Source organism: Bombyx mori, chromosome 22 (assembly GCF_030269925.1).
Source record: "Bombyx mori chromosome 22, ASM3026992v2".
Classification (NCBI taxonomy): Eukaryota; Metazoa; Arthropoda; class Insecta; order Lepidoptera; family Bombycidae; genus Bombyx; species Bombyx mori.
In genome coordinates this window covers 12722334-12740501 of record NC_085128.1, presented here as the reverse complement: position 1 = coordinate 12740501, position 18168 = coordinate 12722334, and the positions used below count along the sequence as shown (strand labels likewise).

Here is an 18168-nt window from a genome sequence, read left to right as displayed (position 1 = left end):
GAAATGCGTGACTATAACGCGTGACTATAAGCGTTGAATATAACGACGTCACTTACGAATAATTTGTAAAAAAAAATTCGGGTGTCATCATTTTAAATTACATAAACGCATCGACAAATTGTAGTTTATTAAAATAATTTTAGTTGACAACAATTGTGGTCGCTCGCTTAGACCGTATGACGCGTATATCCACAGAAAATTAAAACTACAGTAAAATAATAATGAAACGTAAATTAAAGAAGTTTTTTCCGAACAAAGAATACAATAATATAGTTGAAGCAACTCATTTGTGGAAGTTAATTAGGAAACTGACGGGTTTGTCCGTTTTGACTCTGGAGAGTAAAGAGGGGAATCGCATTGAAACACGATTCAGTTCACTCGGTTTTGTGTTCTTCTTGCTGTGGTTCACAATATATTTTTATTGCACCTATAAAGCGCACAATGAAGATCAAACGATATTGAGAAATATATACAGCACGAAGCTCCAACGTTACGGAGATGATTTCGAAAGGATCACCTCTATCATATATGTTCTTTACTCAATGTGGAAACTCCCGTTTCAAATTAGCGGCAACCGTCTATTACTACAAGAAATTGTAGATATCGATAAAGCTATTGAAAGCGTGGGCGTAACGATTGATTACAAGAAAAATGCAACTTTTGCGCTATTTATCTATATCGGTCAAATTGCCACGTACCTCTTTCGTTTATTCTGTGTGTGGGGATGTCTTGGAAATTTGAATTCACCGGTTCCCGTAGAAAAATTGTACCAAGACATATTCACTGATGCCTTGTCCCTTCTCCTCACCTCACAGTACTGTTTCTCTTTAGTTATATTACGTGATAGATGCAGATATATAAATAAAATTTTATGTGGGATTGAAAATCGTGAGTCGTCGAGATTGAGGCTGTTCGTTTATAGTTCTATGCCTGGTGCAGAAAAAGATATAACCTGTCGGAAGATTAAGGATTGCTCTAAGATCTATGGAATGATTTATAAGGCGGTAGAGTCGACTAATATAACGTACGGTTTTGCCTTAGTGCTGACCATGCTGTTATATCTGATCTTCATAATTTTATATATGTTTTACTTTATGGAGGCAACCGCAGCCGGCCTGTTTCTAGACACAAAGAAGTACATTGACTTTTTGATATGCGTTTTATCAGAATTATTGCATGCGATGTTGATTATATTTTTAAATATTTATTTTAGCGAAGAGACAGTAAAAGAGGTTGGTACAGCGAAACAAAAATTAACATTTCACACTATCGATCTAAATTTAATAAAGATTCGAATTGTTTTTTTTTTTTGTAGACAAGAACAACGTCGTTCGTAATTCATGGTATAATTAACAGTGATTTTAACACTCAAGCAAAAACTGAGGTAAGATAAGGATAAAATTAAAGTAGAATACAGATAATATCTAAACATTCAAAGATTATACAAATCTTTTTGTTTAACTATTGATTATTTTGTTTTGTTTATCATAGTGATGTTTTAATTAAATTAATTATAACGATTCACAAATTACATACAATTGAGAAACTTTCCCGAAGTGTCAGTAATTTTAATAGGTAACATTACGTTGAATCACCAGCTTTTGATAGTTTTAATTTGGATCCTATGTTCCTATAGCTATGATTTGCTGTAAGACAACGCAATATTGTGAAGATGTGATATTTTGTCATTAAACAGTCTGTTACAACCTTATGACGGTTTTAACAATGCAATGCCAGCCACTTTGGGGCAAGCGATTCAAGTCTCAATTATTGCATTGCATACTTGTATTGCATAATTGTAAATTTTCGATTAAGTGCGTCATGTTTTTTTCAAGGCGTACAAAAGAGACTTATGCGATATTAAATGAAGTCTTTTCATTTTAGGCTATCCACTTTTCAACTCAACTTTTGCATCAGATACCGAAATTCACCGCAAGCGGTCTAGTTGAACTTAATTATTCATTGTTATACGAGGTTTGTGATTTTTTATATTTAATTTAATTAGAATATTGTGTAGTTGATTCGTATTGTGATTAAAATGTGGCTTAATGAATTGTGATTTGCGGAATTGTCGTACAATTGTGACATATTTTTAAATCTTTAGGTGGGTGGCGGCATTCTCGTTGTGACACCTATGGGCTCCGGTAACAACTTAGCGACAGACGGGCCGAGAGTTTGTTCACCCATTTAAGCAATAAATAAGGGATGGTTTATTTTATTTTATTGCTTAGATGTGTGGACGAGCTCACAGCCCACCTGGTGTTAAGTGGTTACTGGAGGCCATAGACATCTACATCGTAAATGCGCCACACACCTTGAGATATAAGTTCTAAGATCTCAGTATAGTTACAACGGCTGCCCCACCCTTCAAACCGAAACGCATTACTGCTTCACGGCAGAAACAGGCGGGGCGGTGGTAGCTACCCGTGCGGACTCACAAGAGGTCCTACCACCAGTTGTATCATTATGTCTCTTAAGCATGACGGTGAATTGTTTCTTCATTTTTATTTCAGGGAGGCAGAATGGTGTTCACCTATCTAATAATAATGCTGCAGTTCGTGACCGAAAGAAACTAATCAAATGTGAACAAAAAATTGCAGTTACGAATACTGTAATAAACAAAAAGAATTCTATTATAAATTGCATATCATCATAAACTAGAAATATAGGGGCTATTCAATAATTACATAATGACGATTTTGGTTAATTTTTACTCTGCTATCTACGTGTAAACGTGAAATTTTATATAGTTTTCCTAAAATATTAAATGTAATTAGAAATTGATTAGGTACATAAATAATAAACATAATTTAAAAAAAAATTTAATATTTTATTTTACAAGATAATTATTTTGATTATACTGTTTTTCGAACTACAAGTAAAAAAGTAAGCAATTATCTAAAGGCTTTAATGTTGCAATTAAAATTTAAAATTAAACAGTATCAGTTGTTAGCCTTAGCCAAAGGTTTCTGGCAAACAAACAGTAGAAAATTCGAGTTTGAGATGTGGATATAGACTGAGAATGTAGATTATCAAATTTAAAACATTTTCATTTGATTTCCTAAATCCGCTAGTAATACTAATAATTACTATTGTCAATATTTGTTTCTTCTATCACTTCTTAAATTCATATTAGGTAAAAACCTACCATATATTATGCATGTAAATTAGATATAATAAAGTTGTAGAAAATAAACAATTTCATTTAAATTGTCGTTAAGTTTGGGTGGTATCCACATAAAACAAAGGTAGGGAAAGAAAGAAAAAAAATCGTGAAGAAAATGAACAATCGTGAACAAAACTACATTACGTTCATTGAATCGGTTTGTGCGTCACTTATAAGTTCTTATGGGCATTATGTCAGATATATTTAGACACTCTCCGAATTTTGAGTTCGACTTTCAATCTAGCCCATACACATAAACCAGTGAGTTTCTCCCCGGATCTTCTCTGTGGGTCGGGAACCCGATCCGGTGGCAGCGAAGCACTGCTCTTGCTAGGGCTAATGATAGTAAGTTCTCCCGAGTTGAGCCCCGTGAGGTCAGCTACCAACCCCCTTAGGCTAAAGTAGGTCAAATCAAGGTAGGTCAAGTAGGAAAAAACTCTCAGAAAATAAAACTTTGTGGTTCATAAAAAAGGCGCTCCATATTCGGTGTATTTCTTTTTCGGCTGGTTTCTATAACTTTTTTTTTTTTTGGTCAGGAGGAAATCGCCGTCTTCCGCCCTCCACTGGGGATAGAGGGCGGAGCATGTCAGAGTCGAACTGACTAAAACCTCCTGTCGCTCAACAACCAACGTCCAAGCCTCGCATGAGACAGAACTCATGAAGAGGTAAAGGGGGGAAAGTGAAGCGTTTAGTGCGGAGCACATCTCTCCCATCACCCTCCCCCTCAGGACGCCGGACCGGCGGTCGTCGGCGCCACGACCACCAGCCCTCTCGGTCGGCAGGCTATCCGAAGCCCGCCTAGATGGCGCCGGTTAAAGTGGACTATCCTACGGAATACCCCGCTGGACCAGAACCAGCGTGAGTCGAGGATAGCCGGCCTTCCATCACCCGGATGCTCTTGCGTAAAACGCGTGCAGAGCAGCTTGCACGTTGTCTTCTTAGGCCCCCCTCGCCGGTCCCCAGACCGACATCTGAGGGGGGACCCGAAACGCTTAGAGGGCCAGGGCTTGGGCGAGATCCGCCTCCCTGGCCCCCGCTCGACGGCGGCGGGATTGTGCGTCTCTCACGCGCCCCGCCGCCTCCTTCTGCGAGATGGTGCACTCGCAGAAGTCCAGCATCGCTTTCCACGACTCGTCGTCGCCAAACATCGATGCCATAACACTCGGCAACGACAAGTCGTTTCCTATTTTTGCGACGAGGACACGGCGCCACCCCTCCCATGTGGGGCAGGCGACGAGCGTATGCTCTGCCGTGTCCAAGTCGCAATCACAATGGTGGCACTCTGCCGTCGGCTCGGCTCTGATCCGGTGCAGGAACTCACCGAAGCAACCATGCCCAGTGAGCACCTGCGTGAGCCGGAAAGTGAGGCGTCCTCTGTCACTATTCACCCAATCCACAAGGACCGGACGAATCCATCAAGAGAAGGCAGCTTGGGAACGAGTTTCCCTGGCCCTTAAAGCCAAAAATATCAATTTCACGAATGCCCGTAACCTCGCGAACGGCATTCAAATTAAGGTTCGAACATCCGACGACCATAGGGCCCTCTCTTCTTACCTCCGTAAGGAGCGTATAAGTTTCCACACATATACGCTCCAGGAGGAGCGCGAACTCCGTGCCGTTATACGTGGCATCCCTAAAGAGTTGGATGTCGAGCTCGTCAAGGCCGACCTTCTCGAACAAGGCCTACCGGTTAACTCCGTACACCGCATGCACACAGGCCGCGGAAGGGAGCCATATAATATGGTTCTCGTCGCCCTCCAGCCTACCCCCGAGGGTAAGCAAATATTCAACATCCGAACGGTCTGTAGCCTTTCCGCAATCGCCGTCGAAACCCCACACAAGAAAGGCACACCTAGCCAGTGCCATAACTGCCAATTATACGGGCATTCTTCCCGTAACTGTCACGCGCGCCCCCGATGCGTCAAGTGCTTAGGCGATCACGCCACGGCCCTATGCACTCGCGATCAAAAAACCGCGACGGAACCGCCTAGCTGCGTCCTGTGTCGAACACAGGGTCACCCCGCAAATTACCGCGGATGCCCCCGAGCCCCGAAAATAAATCGCCGCGTCGCCCGCCAAAACCGCCTCCGAGCTTCCGGCCCAGACATCAAAGCCTCGGCACCTTCTGTGTCGCAGGCTAAGCCAGCGTTCGTTCCGGCGCCGGTGCCCAGTGTCTCGGCCTGGGCGAAACCGCTGCCGTACATGAACACGGCTACAACTCCCTCCTCCGCGATTCGTCCCGCCCCCGCGACTCGACCCTCTCCCGCGACTTGCCCTCCGACCGCGTCCGACAATCTCGCTTTAGCGATCGACTTCTTTCAGTCGATCAACTTTGAGCGCGTTAACGCTTTGGGCGACGCCATTCGCTCTGCCTCCACTGCACAACACTTTATCGCCGTTGTGCAAGAATACGCCGACGTATACGCGTCATTAAATACGTACGTCCTCCCCTCACTCCGCCGGTAATCAATGGCGTATATAAGTAGAATAAAGCCCCTATCCGTAACGATAGGATTTTTTAACGCTTACGGTCTCGCAAATCAGCGTGATCAGGTTTCTGACTTTTTGCGTGACCATCAAATTGATATCTTTTTAGTGCAGGAGACCCTACTTAAGCCCGCGCGCCGTGACCCTAAAATCGCGAACTATAACATGGTCAGGAACGACAGGCTCTCTGCTCGTGGTGGTGGCACCGTCATTTACTATAGAAGAGCCCTGCATTGCGTCCCGCTCGATCCTCCCGCGCTCGCTAATATCGAAGCATCAGTGTGCCGAATCTCACTGACGGGACACGCGCCGATCGTTATCGCGTCCGTTTATCTTCCACCGGATAAGATCGTTCTAAGCAGTGATATCGAGGCGCTGCTCGGCATGGGGAGCTCTGTCATTCTGGCGGGCGACCTAAATTGTAAACACATCAGGTGGAACTCACACACCACAACCCCGAATGGCAGGCGGCTTGACGCGTTAGTCGATAATCTCGACTTCGATATCGTCGCTCCGCTAATCCCGACTCACTACCCGCTAAATATCGCGCATCGCCCGGATATACTCGACATAGCGTTATTAAAAAACGTAACTCTGCGCTTACACTCGATCGAAGTAGTTTCAGAGTTAGATTCAGACCACCGTCCCGTCGTTATTAAGCTCGGTCGCGCTCCCGATTCCGTTCCCGTCACGAGGACTGTGGTGGATTGGCACACGCTGGGCATCAGCCTGGCTGAATCTGATCCACCATCGCTACCGTTTAGCCCGGACTCGACCCCGTCTCCTCAGGATACCGCTGAAGCCATAGACATCTTAACGTCACACATCACCTCGACATTAGATAGGTCATCGAAACAAGTTGTAGCGGAGGACTTCCTTCACCGCTTCAAATTGTCCGACGATATTAGGGAACTCCATAGAGCTAAGAACGCCTCGATACGCGCCTACGACAGGTATCCTACCGCGGAAAATCGTATTCGAATGCGTGCCCTACAACGCGACGTAAAGTCTCGCATCGCCGAAGTCCGAGATGCCAGATGGTCTGATTTCTTAGAAGGACTCGCGCCCTCCCAAAGGTCTTACTACCGCTTAGCTCGTACTCTCAAATCGGATACGGTAGTAACTATGCCCCCCCTCGTAGGCCCTTCAGGCCAACTCGCGGCGTTCGATGATGACGAAAAAGCAGAGCTGCTGGCCGATACATTGCAAACCCAGTGTACGCCCAGCACTCAATCCATGGACCCTGTTCATGTAGAATTAGTAGACAGTGAGGTAGAACGCAGAGCCTCCTTGCCACCCTCTGATGCGTTACCACCCGTCACCCCGATGGAAGTTAAAGACTTGATCAAAGATCTACGTCCTCGCAAGGCTCCCGGTTCCGACGGTATATCCAACCACGTTATTAAACTTCTACCCGTCCAACTCATCGTGATGTTGGCATCTATTTTCAATGCCGCTATGGCGAACTGTATCTTTCCCGCGGTGTGGAAAGAAGCGGACGTTATCGGCATACATAAACCCGGTAAACCAAAAAATCATCCGACGAGCTACCGCCCGATCAGCCTCCTCATGTCTCTAGGCAAACTGTATGAGCGTCTGCTCTACAAACGCCTCAGAGACTTCGTCTCATCCAAGGGCATTCTCATCGATGAACAATTCGGATTCCGTACAAATCACTCATGCGTTCAACAGGTGCACCGCCTCACGGAGCACATTCTTGTGGGGCTTAATCGACCAAAACCGTTATACACGGGAGCTCTCTTCTTCGACGTCGCAAAAGCGTTCGACAAAGTCTGGCACAACGGTTTGATTTTCAAACTATTCAACATGGGTGTGCCGGATAGTCTCGTGCTCATCATACGGGACTTCTTGTCGAACCGCTCTTTTCGATATCGAGTCGAGGGAACCCGCTCCTCCCCACGATCTCTCATAGCTGGAGTCCCGCAAGGCTCTGTCCTCTCACCCCTCCTATTTAGCTTATTCGTTAACGATATTCCCCGGTCGCCGCCGACCCATTTAGCTTTATTCGCCGACGACACGACTGTTTACTTTTCCAGTAGAAACAAGTCCCTAATCGCGAAGAAGCTTCAGAGCGCAGCCCTAGCCCTAGGACAGTGGTTCCGAAAATGGCGCATAGACATCAACCCAGCGAAAAGTACTGCGGTGCTCTTTCAGAGGGGAAGCTCCACACGGATTTCCTCCCGTATTAGGAGGAGGAATCTCACACCCCCGATTACTCTCTTTAGTCAATCCATACCCTGGGCCAGGAAGGTCAAGTACCTGGGCGTTACCCTGGATGCATCGATGACATTCCGCCCGCATATAAAATCAGTCCGTGACCGTGCCGCGTTTATTCTCGGTAGACTCTACCCCATGATTTGTAAGCGGAGTAAAATGTCCCTTCGGAACATTTACAAAACTTGCATAAGGCCCGTCATGACTTACGCGAGTGTGGTGTTCGCTCACGCGGCCCGCACACACATAGACACCCTTCAATCTCTACAATCCCGCTTTTGCAGGTTAGCCGTCGGAGCTCCGTGGTTCGTGAGGAACGTTGACCTACACGACGACCTGGGCCTCGAATCTATACAGAAATACATGAAGTCAGCGTCGGAACGGTACTTCGATAAGGCTATGCGTCATGATAATCGCCTTATCGTAGCCGCCGCTGACTACTCCCCGAATCCTGATCATGCAGGAGCCAGTCACCGTCGACGCCCTAGACACGTCCTTACGGATCCATCAGATCCAATAACCTTTGCATTAGATGCCTTCAGCTCTAATACTAGGGGCAGGCTTAGGGACCCCGGTAACCGTACTCGTCGAACTCGACAAAGAGGTCGACGTGCAACCTAACCCATGCATCAGCCCGCTGAGTTTCTCGCCGGATCTTCTCAGCGGGTCGCGATTCCGATCCGGTAGTAGATTCATTCGCGAAACAATTGCTCTTGAGTTGTTAGGTCTCCTTCGGAGGCGCTCGGGCAGTTGTTAGCAAATCCCACCCCTCTTGGCTGAGCCTTTGCTCGCCCACCTGTCCTGGTGAAACTGGAAAGGCCTCCGGGCCACCAGTAATCCTTCAATCATAAAAAAAAAAAAAAAAAAAAAAAAAGACTCTTATGGCCGATATATCGCGCATCCCCCGTGCTGTCATCCGCATAGCAATGCATGCCATCGATAGACAGCATGTCATTGATATACAGGATGAAAAGCGTGGGGGAGAGCACCGAACCTTGTGGAACGCCAGCGTTAATGGTCATGGTATCAGAGCAGTCACCGTCTGACCGTGACAACGACCGTGATGCTCCGCCCATCCAAAAAGCTAGCGATCCACTTGCAGAGACCCTTGGGGATTCCGTAAGATGGTAACTTCGATAGATGTGCCCTATGTCAGACCCTGTCGAAGGCCTTCGCGACATCAAGGCTCACAGCAAGAGCCTCGCCCTTGCTCTCCAAGGCTTCAGCCCACCTGTGAGTAAGGTATGCAAGAAGATCGCCAGCTGAACGACCATGACGGAAACCGTACTGTCGGTCACTGATCAGCTGGCGATCCTCCAGATACTTCAGAAGTTGTATATTTATTATTCGCTTCATCACCTTGGAAAGCAAGGAAGTTATCGCGATAGGCCTATAACTCGATGGGTCCGACCGGTCACCCTTCTTGGGGATAGGGTGGACGTGGGCGGTCTTCCATGAAGACGGAACCCTGTTAGTGCAATAAGAGAGGCGATACAAACGCGTTAGCGCAGGTGTCAGCTCAGGGGCGCACGTTTTCAGAACCACTGCAGGGATGCCGTCTGGCCCGCTCGACTTATGGACGTCCAGGAGTCGGAGCTCCCGCCTGACTGCACACTGCGTGAAGTAGATCTCAGGCAGGGAGCTATCACACCGGGGGATGTTCGGTGGTGTGGCACCCCCGTCGTCCACGGTCGAGTTCGAGGCGAAGAGTTTGACCAGAAGGTCAGCCTTCTCTTTCGCACTATGGGCCAAACTGTCATCCGACTTGCGCAGTGGTGGGAGACTAGACCTGCAAAAGTTTCCTTCTGCAGCTTTGGCGAGCGACCAAAAAGCACGGCTCCCAGAGGGATAGCTATTTAGTCGCTCGCCAACTCTAGCAACGTGCTCCGACTTCGCCTTGGCAATAACCTTCTTGTAGGACCTGGAAGCGGCGTTATATTTCCGCCTTTCCTCTGAGATGTTAGGATCCTGACGTCTTCTGGCATTATCCCATGCCACGTATGCGGACCGCTTGAGGTGTGCAGCATCCCTGCTTGCATTGTTATACCAGGGTCTACTGCGACCCCCAACGGGCACCTCAGAGGTGCGGACGAGCTCACAGCCCACCTGATGTTAAGTGGTTACTGGAGCCCATAGACATCTACAACGTAAATGCGCCACCCATCTTGAGATATAAGTTCTAAGGTCTCAGTATAGTTACAATGGCTACCTCACCCTTCGAACCGAAACGCATTACTGCTTCACGGCGGATATAGGCGGGGTGGTGGCATATACCTTTTTATGCATGGTATTTGGTGATCTGCATTTCAGTGTAGCTGTTAATATTTGGTAAACGTTTCCGGCACGCATACACTATAAAATTCCAGCTCGATGCTGTATGTACATATTATCATGTATTTTTTTGTTTTGAATAATAAATGTAGATTATCACACTTAAAACATTTTCTTTTAATTTCCTAAAAGCACCATCACTATTATCTAATTATTATAATTTCTCAAATTCATATTAGGTAGATATATGTATGTATTATACATGTAAATTAGATGTAATAAAAGTAAAAATGAAACAAACAATAGACATTTAATTTAACTTATCGTTCTTTGAATTTTGGTTAATACCCACGTAATACAAAATGTGAGAAAGAAAAAAATATTTTAACAAGCTGCTAAGCACCCGAAACTATAATAATATCGTCGAAGCGTTGCTACCTTCTGATCGTATAAGGAAAATATCTGGAGTTTCCGTGGTATATCTCGCTGTCAACTCTGAAAATCGTATCGTTACTAAATTTAGTTTCATCGGTACAATATTCTTTTTATTCTGGTATATTTTATATTTTTATTGCACGTACAAAGCCCATAGTGAAGACCAAACGATTTTGCGAACGATATACAATACGAAATTGAAGCGTTATGGCGATGACTTCGAGAGAATAGCTTCAATAATCTACGTCACTTATTCGATGTGGAAGGTCCCGTTCCGTATGAGTGGAAACCAAGTTTTTATACAAAGGATTGTAGATATCGATAGCGCAATAGAAAATATGGGCGAGGCTGTGGACTACAATAAAAACGCTAAAACAGCTCTCGTCATTTCGATCGCTCAACTCGGTGACTTTCTTGTTCGCATGTTTTGTATATGGCTATCATTGGAAAATCTAAGCGTCATTGTTCCAACTGAGAAACTATACCAAGTCGTCTACACTGATGCACTTTCTTTTGTTATAACTTCACATTATTGCTTCTCTTTAATAGTCTTGAGAGGCCGATACAAATATATCAATAAAGTTCTTAGTGAAATAAAGACTCGTAGTGCTTGGGAGTACAAAGTTTTTGTCCGTAACAAAGTGGCCCCTGACTTGGAGAAAGTGCAGAGGCTTCAAGATAGAATTGTTTGCGAGAAGATCAAGGCTTGTGCGAGAATCTATAGCATGTTATACAAGGCAACGGAAGCCATAAATCGAATGTACGGTACAGCTTTGGTTTTGACCATGCTGTTGTATTTGGTATTTATAATATTGTACATGTTTTATTTCATGGAGGCTACCGCTTCAGGGTTGCTGTATGATATAAAGAAGTATGTGGATTTCTTGATTTGTGTCTTTTGGCAGATGTCGCATGCTCTCAGCATTATTTGCGCAAATGTTTATTTCAGTGAATCCATTACGCGAGAGGTATGTAAGTTTTAATTTAATTCATTATGCAACGAGGCAAAAACTTTTCGTTTTTAATTTAGCGAGCGATAATTGGTGTGCGCGGTATTAAATGTAAATGTGTGGTGTATGTAAATGAGTCTCAGATGTGTGTGAGTGTATATGTAGTAGCTCATAATATCACTACCCTCCAGAGACGCGGGCGATAATAATTTGGAAACCGGACATGTCGCCAAATTTTTCTAATGAAATACGTACTCAACAAATGTTCACGATTGACTTCCACGGTGAAGGAATAACATCGTGCAATAAAAATCAAACCCGCAAAATTATAATTTGCGTAATTACTGGTGGTAGGACCTCTTGTGAGTCCGCACGGGTAGGTACCACCGCCTCGCCTATTTCTGCTGTGAAGCAGTAATGCGTTTCGGTTTGAAGGGTGGGGCAGCCGTTGTGACTATACTGAGACCTTAGAACTATATCTCAAGGTGTGTGGCGCATTTACGTTATAGATGTCTATGGGCTCCAGTAACCACTTAACACCAGGTGGGCTGTGAGCTCGTCCACACATCTCAGCAATAAAAAAAAAAAAAAAAAAACCCTTGCTTTAGGTAGTGCCAATGCATTTTCTGTGGGAGCTTGATGAATTCATAATTGCCCACGAATCTTCTGTAAGGAACCCTCTTCAGCTAAGACTAAGCTGGTTTGTGGCGGTCTGTAGTAACGATTATCAGTTTACCCTTGTTCAGTATTTTAAATTTTTTTTCGTGCCGTTCCAAAACCTGGTGTGGTTCTGTGAAAGCTGGCAGAAATAGAGGACGCGAAGAGTCGTCACGTAGGTAAACGCGGCGTTTCTCCTTGAAAAGTTTGCACCTTTGTTTATTATGCCGTAGGGCGGGGATCCGCTGTAGTTTTTCGGCGAAAGAACTTAATTGAGTAGTGAAGTGGGTTACGACCATTGTACTGGGTACGGTTTGATTGACAAATTTACCGGGGAGATTTAAATCTCCTAGAGGTTTGTCATAGAGCAATCCGGCGGGTGAAGCCTGTAGATCCTTTTTAAATTGATGGGCATTGCAAAGGAGTTGATGTGGCGTTAGCTATCATATAACACAAGATATTTGGCATATATACAAGTTCCGAACAACAAAATTCGGACCATCAGTCTACCGAGAAATTTCACCGGCTCGGTGGAAGATCTTCCCTTTGTCATTATTCCCAAAGTGGCAATGAAACAGGGATTAGTGTGAAGATTTAATTGAAAAATATTGTGAGAATATTATTATTAGTACGGACGATTGGGAAATATACATTGATAGTTTAATAAGCTATTCTGAAGTAAGATTACTTGATTAAAATGATTACAATCTAGTCATTATATCTAGCAATTATATTTTTTTTTACAGACGAAGAATACTTCTTTCGTGATTCACGAAATAATAAATAGTGATTTTGACTCAGAAGTTAACACAGAAGTACGTATATATTTTACGTTACAAGTAGCTTTCCGTAGCTTTCAATGGACCATTCTTTATAACCACAGGGTTAAAACTAATTCTGTACCGAATTTCGTAAACATAGGTTCAGTAGTTTTGGAATGAAAAACGTAACAGACAGACAGAGCTACTTTCGTGTTAATAAATTATAATTAATCTGCTAAATTTAACATCAAGAAGATGAATTTGTTTTTTATTTATAGCATAGTTTGCGAGAAGGCATTGTTAAAAATAATATTTTTTCCTAAGATGAGTAACAAGTTCACCGTCTATTTAGTGTTAAATAGTTTCTGGAGACAATGATATCGAAACGTTAATGCCATCACACGCCTTGAGATATGAGGTCCATCAAACCGGAACGCATGTCATCTTGGTGGTAGTAGTGAGCAAGAGTGGTAGGTATTCAGGCGGGCTTAAATGTATAACTGGATAAAGACTGGATAATTTTTTTTTTAAATTGAGTTGTTTAGAAATTATATTTAAATACGAATTACATATTGATAAAATGATGAAATATGAATAATATTTTTCGATCATACGGACAGAATAATAAAAAAAATATGAACTGGTTATTTAAAGAAAAAAATCAAAATTATCGATAAAGTTGATTATGAAAAACACGAATAAAACAATATTTTCTGAAAATAAATCGTAGCTAGATCGATTTATCGCCCCCGAAATCCCGTTTTTTTTTATAGCTTAGGTGGATGGACGAGCTCACAGCCCACCTGGTGTTAAGTGGTTACTGGAGCCCATAGAAATCTACAACGTAAATGCGCCACCCACCTCGAGATATAAGTTCTAAGGTCTCAGTATAGTTACAACGGCTACCCCACCCTTCGAACCGAAACGCATTACTGCTTCACGGCGGAAATAGGTGGGGTGGACTCACAAGAGGTCCTACCACCAGTGATTACCCAAATTATAATTTTTGCGGGTTTGATTTTTATTACACGATGTTATTCCTTCACCGTGGAAGTCAATCGTGGACATTTGTTGAGTACGTATTTCATTAGAAAAATTGGTACTCGCTTGCGAGATTCGAACACCGTTGCATCGCTACATACGAATGCACCGAACGTCTTATCCTTTAGGCCACGACGACTTCGACTATGTATATTAAATTTTATGAAAATTGTTGAAGCCGTTTCCGAGATTCAGATTATATGTATATTTATATACAAGAATTGGTCGTTTATAGATTTAAGATACATTCTAACACCAGTAATTATGCATATTTATAACTTTTTTGGATTTGTTTTTTATTGTATGATGTTATTTCTTCATTGTGAAAGTCGTTTGTGAAACACGTGTGTAAGTTAAATATCTCCTTAAACTGTGATCCGTACTCCGGTATAGTCTCATTATTTGATACGCATACTTTCGGCATTTTATCCCTAAGGCCGTGATGATTTATAGCAAATTTAAGAGACAATTATTGTTGTAGGCGATGCGTTTGTCGATGCAACTTCTACACGAGGTTCCTAAGTTTACCGCCAATGGCCTTTTCGAATTAAACAATGCTCTATTGTATGAGGTAAGGAATTACATTTTACTTGTAATTTATTTATGACAAAAGTAGTAGTAGAGTAATTACTGTTGAATCTGATACAATGGAGACTTCGACCTCTTGTTTTAAGTTGGGTGTCGGGATTGACGTTGTATTGCTGTAACGTAGCCGGGAAATCAAGGCGTAAGTAAATATTTAAAAGTCTCCGAACACATTCTCTTTTTTCCAGTAGGTAAACAAAATTATTATTAAATTCTTAAAAAAAATTAATAAAGTCTGATTTTAGTTGTTAATTACATTGTATTTTTAAAATTGATTTAAATGAAATGCTTCAGTTATTGTTACGTTACCACTGTTACAGAATGATAATTTTGGTTTTAGTGATAAAATAGTTAATCGCCCAAAAGTATTTTTACTGGTGGTAGGACCTCTTGTGAGTCCGCGCGGGTGGGTACCACCACCCTGCCTATTTCTGCCGTGAACCAGTAATGCGTTTCGGTTTGAAGGGTGGGGCAGCCGTTGTAATTATACTTGAGACCTTAGAGCTTATATCTCAAGGTGGGTGGCGCATTTACGTTCTAGATGTCTATGGGCTCCAGTAACCACTTATCACCAGGTGGGCTGTGAGCTCGTCCACCCCTCTAAGCAATAAAAAAAAAGAGTATTACGGATAATAAATTGCTTTAAGTATTGCAAGTCAAACTGTTATTCTTTCTGCAGAAAGAAGAAATATGGTTTCGTAGCATTGAGAAATGCTACTATACATTTACATAGGTATATGTTTTTCAGTAACCAGACCCGGTTAATTCAAGGTCGGGTCACGAAAAATACACTATAGAGCTACAATATGCCTTCGACTTAAGAGATTTTTATTGTACAAGAGAAAATCCCCACATTCCCCATCCGCCGCGTGGGTGGGGTATGTGTGAGTTGAATCTTACCAAAAATCCCTTTTTTCCGGGCCGGGGGCCGAACCCTCTACGAGGTCCCCGCGCATAGGGGGCGCGCGTCTGCAGAGGTTGAGAGCAGACCGCGGGTCCAAGGATGTTTAAGAGCCCTACCCACCAAACGACTCCCTTTGCACTCTCTCACCCGACATCCTATTTCCGCCCGGGGTCAGAACCCAAGTAGAGTAAGGGGGTTCTCACGGTCAATATTACAACCAGACTCGCGGCACAACCCCTGGGACGCCTGACCGACGGGTCATCGAGGCGATAGTCAACGACTCTACGTCAGCCGTCTCGGTACGGCACCCTGACAGGCCGAAACGCCATACACCGCCAATCGGTTGCTCTTACACAACAGTTCCGTGGAACTGCTGCCAGCGCGCTAGAGTGCAGACATCACGCCGCGCAGCCTCAACCCCTCAGGTCGCCCCGGCCCTGTCTCAGTCTTTACCGAGGGAGGTCACCTCCTACAGGGGCCGCAGTCGGGCAAAAGTTCTTCTCCGGCCCCCGGCTCGGCGGCGACAGATAGGTGCGGAGAGGGATGATCTCTCCCTCTCTCGTTCCGCCGCCTCCTTCTGCGACATGGTATACTCGCAGAAGTCGAGCATCGCCTTCCAGGGCTCATCGCTGCCGAGCCGAGATCGTAGCCACGACGGTCGGTCACCAAAAATACCTGCCGCTCACAGCCAGCACCCTATCTCGAACAGGACCGGAGCCCAGTCGGGGTCATTGAGACGGCGGGATAGGGTTGGCGCAGGGAATATTACATTCCTCCCACCGTCCCCCAGACGGCGCAAAAGCGGCCGCCGGCGACACGACCACCAGGTCCTTTCGTCGATGAGCTGGGAGCCCACCTTGATGGTGCCGCGTTGCACCTTCCCCCAGAGCGGACGGAGGAACACGGTCTACCATCACCCGGCGTCCTATTATAGGCGAGCGAGCCGAGCACGCCACCTTACGTCTGGGTCCCTCCCCGCACAAACCCGATGGAGCCTGAAGCTCTTAGGGGGCCTGGTCACGGATGGGAGCCCCCTGCTCGGCGGCGGCGGATTTCTGCGATGTGAGGAGAGTTTTGCCTCACTCGCTTCGCCGCCTCACAGCGACAAGTCCAGTCCTATCTTTGCGACCAAGACACGCCGCTGCACCTCCCAAGCGGGGCAGACAGCGAGGGTATGTTCCGCTGTTTATAGGTCGTGTCCACTATGTTAGCACCTCGTCGCCGGCTCAGCTCCTATCCGGTGCAGATACCGAAGCATCCATGCCGGGTCAGCAACAGCACCAGACGAGATTTAAGAGTAAAATTTTTAGAAGTAGGAGCAGTTCTTTGTTTCAGATCGAAAAATCTTTGTAAAAATAGACGTGGAACTTATATAGCGGGGTGGATAAGGGCATTCGTTCCGGTAGTCTGTGTGTGAGTCTCCCCGTCAATAATAAGTCAAGAACTGTTTTTTTTTCAGGGGGCCCGTTCTGTGTTCACGTACCTTGTCATCGTGCTGCAGTTTGTCACCGACAGGGCTTGAAGTGTACGCTATTAATTTAATATCTGCGATTAAAATATTACAAATGCTTAAAACATATTGTTATTTAAAACACCTAAATTATTCCTTATTTATATGGCATACAGAACAAGACATCGTCCACTTGATGCTTAGGAGTTACGAGTATACGAGAATAAATAAACAAAACAAAGTGCGTGCATTTTTAAATATCATTATGTATTTGTGTTTTTTGAACAAGCGTGACAGTAAAAAGTTCCAAATCAAATTATGAAAATTACAAAACATTCTGGTTAAATATTCATACAATAGAATTGTGTGTTTACCTTCAACTATCCAACATTAAAAACTGGTTTTCAAGGTGACGCTCAATTTTTACTTGTCTAAGGAAGGTAATGTTTTTCGGATATATATTTATGTATGTAATTGTATATAATCAAGTTAAATCTGTTGAGAAACAGATGAGAAACTGTAGTCAACAGACACTAAATATGTTGTTTATGATTTAGTCTTAGAGATAATAATAATACTGGTCGTCTTGTACGTCTTTTGAGTTCGTACGGGTAGATACCACCACCCTGCCTATTTCTGCCGCGAAGCAGTAATGCGTTTCGGTTTGAAGGTGAAGGTTGTACTGTAAAAACTGAGACTTAGAACTATGTCTCAAGGTGGGTGGTGGCATTTACGTTATAGATGTCTATGGGCTCTGGTAATTACTTAATACCAGGTGGGCCGTGAACTCGTCCAGCCATCGAAGCAATAAATAAATAAAATGTTGGTCCTAAGCAAATTTTAAGATCATACCCTCAAAGAGAGCAAACGGAATCCTAGGATCACTTTGTTTGTTTGTACAACAATAAAGATTTTTTTGTCAGGATAGATATATTAAATCTTAGTATTTTTTTTTTTTTTGTATGGCTTAGGTGGGTGGACGAGCTCACATCCCACCTGGTGTTACTGTGTTAAGTGGTTACTGGAGCCCATAGACATCTACAACGTAAATACGCCTCCCACCTTGAGATATAAGTTCTAGGTCTCAGTATAGTTACAGCGGCTGCCCCACCCTACAAACCGAAACGCATTACTGCTTCACGGCAGAAACAGGCGGGGTGGTGGTACCTACCCGCGCGGACTCACAAGAGCTCTTACCACCAGTAATTACGCAAATTCTAAGTTTG

At 44.1% G+C, this 18168-nt stretch overlaps 2 protein-coding genes across 2 annotated transcripts; both read left to right on the top strand.

The window, feature by feature from the left end:
* The first annotated feature begins 197 nt into the window (after positions 1-197).
* Positions 198-3199, top strand: LOC100862779 (putative gustatory receptor 28a). Its single transcript, XM_012690655.4, has 4 exons — positions 198-1232; positions 1316-1384; positions 1885-1974; positions 2514-3199. Exons 1-4 carry the CDS (start codon positions 222-224, stop codon positions 2574-2576), a joined length of 1233 nt encoding a protein of 410 aa, XP_012546109.1. The 5' UTR covers positions 198-221; the 3' UTR covers positions 2577-3199.
* A 5813-nt stretch (positions 3200-9012) lies between these two features.
* LOC101737133 (putative gustatory receptor 28a) lies at positions 9013-17014 on the top strand. The gene is made up of 6 exons (XM_062675099.1): positions 9013-9039; positions 10552-11562; positions 12948-13016; positions 14485-14574; positions 15714-15791; positions 16952-17014. The coding sequence occupies exons 1-6, from the start codon at positions 9013-9015 to the stop codon at positions 17012-17014; spliced, it is 1338 nt and encodes a 445-aa protein (XP_062531083.1).
* Positions 17015-18168: the final 1154 nt, after the last annotated feature.